Source organism: Aotus nancymaae, unplaced genomic scaffold (assembly GCF_030222135.1).
Source record: "Aotus nancymaae isolate 86718 unplaced genomic scaffold, 86718_ANA_hifiasm-v0.15.2.pri h1tg000058l, whole genome shotgun sequence".
Lineage (NCBI taxonomy): Eukaryota > Metazoa > Chordata > Mammalia > Primates > Aotidae > Aotus > Aotus nancymaae.
The window spans coordinates 4,390,139-4,393,535 of NW_026988472.1; the positions used below are offsets into that span (position 1 = coordinate 4,390,139).

Consider the following 3,397-nt stretch of genomic DNA (forward strand, 5'->3'; position numbering starts at 1 on the left):
CTCTCTGAGCTGTGATCTGTGATGAGCTCTGCTTACACAAAGACCCAAAGGGAAACACATTCATCTGTATTCTTGGAATAAACTTGCTAACCTTGGTACCATAGCAGATCCTGAAAAGGCCACAAATCTAGGCTCCAGCTCCTCTACCTTTTACCTGCATTAAAAAATTGCTGGGATACTTACCTATCTGTGTCCTGTGTCACTGAGACAGGCTTGCTGACCCCAGCCTCATAGCAAATTCTGAAACAGCCCTGAATATTATTCTCAGCCCCTCTCAATTGTAGCCTCAGAACAATTCTGCTTATCCAGGGACTAGCCAGGAGACACACCAGTCTGAGTCTATGAGGCAGGCTTGCTGATGTTGGTCTCATAATAGATACTGAAATGGTCCTGAACCTGAGTCCCAGCCACTCAGTTGTGTCTTGAGAGAAGACTTGCCCACACAAGGACAATACAGGCATAGCCATCAGTGACTCTGCATGTTGGCGCTCTGACATGAGCACCACTGTGTATCTTGAATTGGCTCTGTAATATGGTTCCAGACCTCTTAACTGTGGTTGGAAAGCAAGATTGCTCACCTAGGAACCCATAAAGAGACACACCTGTCCATGACCCTAAAGACAGGCCTGAAGAACTTGGCCTCAGCTGTAGACCCAAAAGTAGTCTTGCAACTCAGCTCCAGATCCTCTTAGCCATGGAGTTGGGCAGTAATGCCTTCCCAGGAATCCACTCAGTGATCCAGTGAAAAAATCCCAGGGACAGAAGAAGCCACACTCACCCACACACACAGTAACAGGCCCACTGTTTGTGGCTCTGAGCAGACCATCATTTGACTAACAGTCCTATGAACAAAGATCATAGTGACACTCCAGTCCACCCAGGAACCAGATAATATCCATGCCTGCTAGAACCCCAGTCATAGGCTCACCAATCGCAGATCCAGTATATAACAAATGTAAATATAGCATACCTAAATAAATAAAGCAAATATTAATATATCTGAAGGGAGGGATGTGCAGCAATACAAATAGTAGAGGAATTTAATACTCCACTTTCAACGATGGATAGATCATCCAGACAGAAAATCAATAAGGAAACATTGAATTTGAACTACTACGCTTTAGACAAAATGGACCAAACAGATGCATATAAATATTCCATCCAATAGCAGCAGAATACACTTTCTTCTCAATAGCACATAGAAAAGAGTATATATTATAACACAAAATAATATTTATTAACAAATTTAAGGAGACTGAAATCATACCAAGAATCTCTTCTCACCATAATGGGTTGAAATGGGAGCTTAATTATAGGAAATTTGGAAAATTCACAAACGTGTAGATTAAACAACATGCACCTAAACAACCCATAGAAAAAGAAGAAATCAAAGGGGGTAGCAAAAAACTCTCAAAACACAAAAAAATAAAAGCACAACATGCCAAAACTTATGGGATGGAGCAAAAGTAGTTATAATAGGGATTTACAGCAATAAGTGTCTGCACTAAAAAATAAGATACATCTAAGTTATACCTTAAATAACTAGAAAGAGAAGAACAAACTGAGTTCAAAGTTAGTAGATGAAAAGGAAATAATAAAGATCAAAGCAGAAATAAATGAAATAGAGACCAGAAAAAAAAAAACAATAGAAAAGATAAGTGAAACTAAGAATTGAAAAGAAGTTAAATAAAATTGACAAATCTTTAGCTAACCTAATAAAAAAGAAAGAAGAACTGCCATCTTGTGTCCCTGCACCTAATCTCAGCTGGTCCACCCAAGACCCCCTGAGCACCAACCCTAGTCCCCTGTACAGCCCCTTATCCACTCCGACAAGATGAAAGAAACAATCATGAACCAGGAAAAACTCACCAAACTGCAGGCACAAGTGCACATTGGTGGGAAAGGAACTGCTCACAGAAAGAAGAAGGTGGTTCATAGAACAGCCACAGCAGATGATAAAAAACTTCAATTCTCCTTAAAGAAATTAGGGGTAAACAATATCTCTGGTATTAAAGAGATGAATATGTTTACACACCAAGGAACAATGATCCACTTTAACAACCCTAAAGTTCAGGCATCTCTGACAGCCAACACTTTCACCATTACAGGCCATGCTGAGACAGAGCAGCTGACAGAAATGCTACCCAGCATCTTAAACCAGCTTGGTGCAGACAGTCTGACTAGTTTAAGGAGACTGGCTGAAGCTCTGCCCAAACAATATGTGGATGGAAAAGCACCACTTGCTACTGGAGAGGATGATGCTGATGAAGTTCCAGATCTTGTGGAGAATTTTGATGAGGCTTCCAAGAATGAGGCAAACTGAATTGAGTCAACTTTTGAAGATAAAACTTGGAGAAGTTACTGGAAGCTGCTATTTTATATTATGACTGCCTTTTAAGAAAATTTTGTTTATGGATCTGATAAAATCTAGATCTCTAATGTTTTTAAGCCCAAGCCCCTTGGACACTGCAGCTCTTTTCAGTTTTTGCTTATACACAATTCATTCATTGCAGCTCATTAAGCCAAAGAAGCCTGGGAATCAAGTTTGAAACCAAGGTTAATAAAGTTCTTTGCCTAGTATTCAGTTTTATTTTTTATTTCATTGACACCGATCTGTACACAGTAAACAAAATTGCTTATAGAAAGCTAATCATGGTTAATAACTTTTGGAATTTGATTAAAGATTTAAAATAAAAAAAAGAAAGACTCGAATACATTCAGAAATGAAAAAGGAGGCATTATAACTGGTAATAGAAATATAAAGGATTATAAAAGATTGTTATGAACAATTATATGCCAAAAAATTGAATAATCTGGAAGAAATGGTTAAATTTCTAGAAAAATACAACTTACCAACACTGAATCATGAAGAAATAGAAATCTACACAGATCAATATGAGTAAGAAGATTGAACGGGTAATCAAAAAGTCTCTCACCTGTCCTCAAGAAAAGCCTGGGATCTGAGAGCTTCATGGCTGAATTCTACCAAACATTTAAAGGAGAACTAATACCAATTCTTCAAAAATTTTCCAGAAAATTGAAGAGAAAGGAATATTTCCAAATTCTTTTTATAAGGCTGGTACTATCCTGATACCTAAGCCAGAAAATGACACTAAAAGAAAAGAAAATTACTGGCTAATACCCTTAATGAACATAGATGATAAAATCTTCAACAAAATACTAGCCAACTGAATTCAGCAACACATGAAAAGAACCATTCACTATGACCAAGTGAGATTTATCCTTAGGATGCAACAAATGCTTATAGTTCAACAAATGCAAATTACTAAACATGATCTACTACATTAACAGAATAAAAGACAAAAGCTGTGTGATTATCTCAATAGATACAGAAAAAAAATTTGAATAAATTCAACATTATTTCATGATTAAAAAC

General features: G+C 37.3%; 1 protein-coding gene across 1 annotated transcript; it reads left to right on the plus strand.

Annotated features, from left to right (window-relative positions):
* The first annotated feature begins 1,834 nt into the window (after nucleotides 1-1,834).
* On the plus strand, nucleotides 1,835-2,323 carry LOC105733596 (transcription factor BTF3-like). Its single transcript, XM_064364582.1, has one exon. It carries the CDS (start codon nucleotides 1,835-1,837, stop codon nucleotides 2,321-2,323), a length of 489 nt encoding a protein of 162 aa, XP_064220652.1.
* The last annotated feature ends 1,074 nt before the right edge of the window (nucleotides 2,324-3,397 follow it).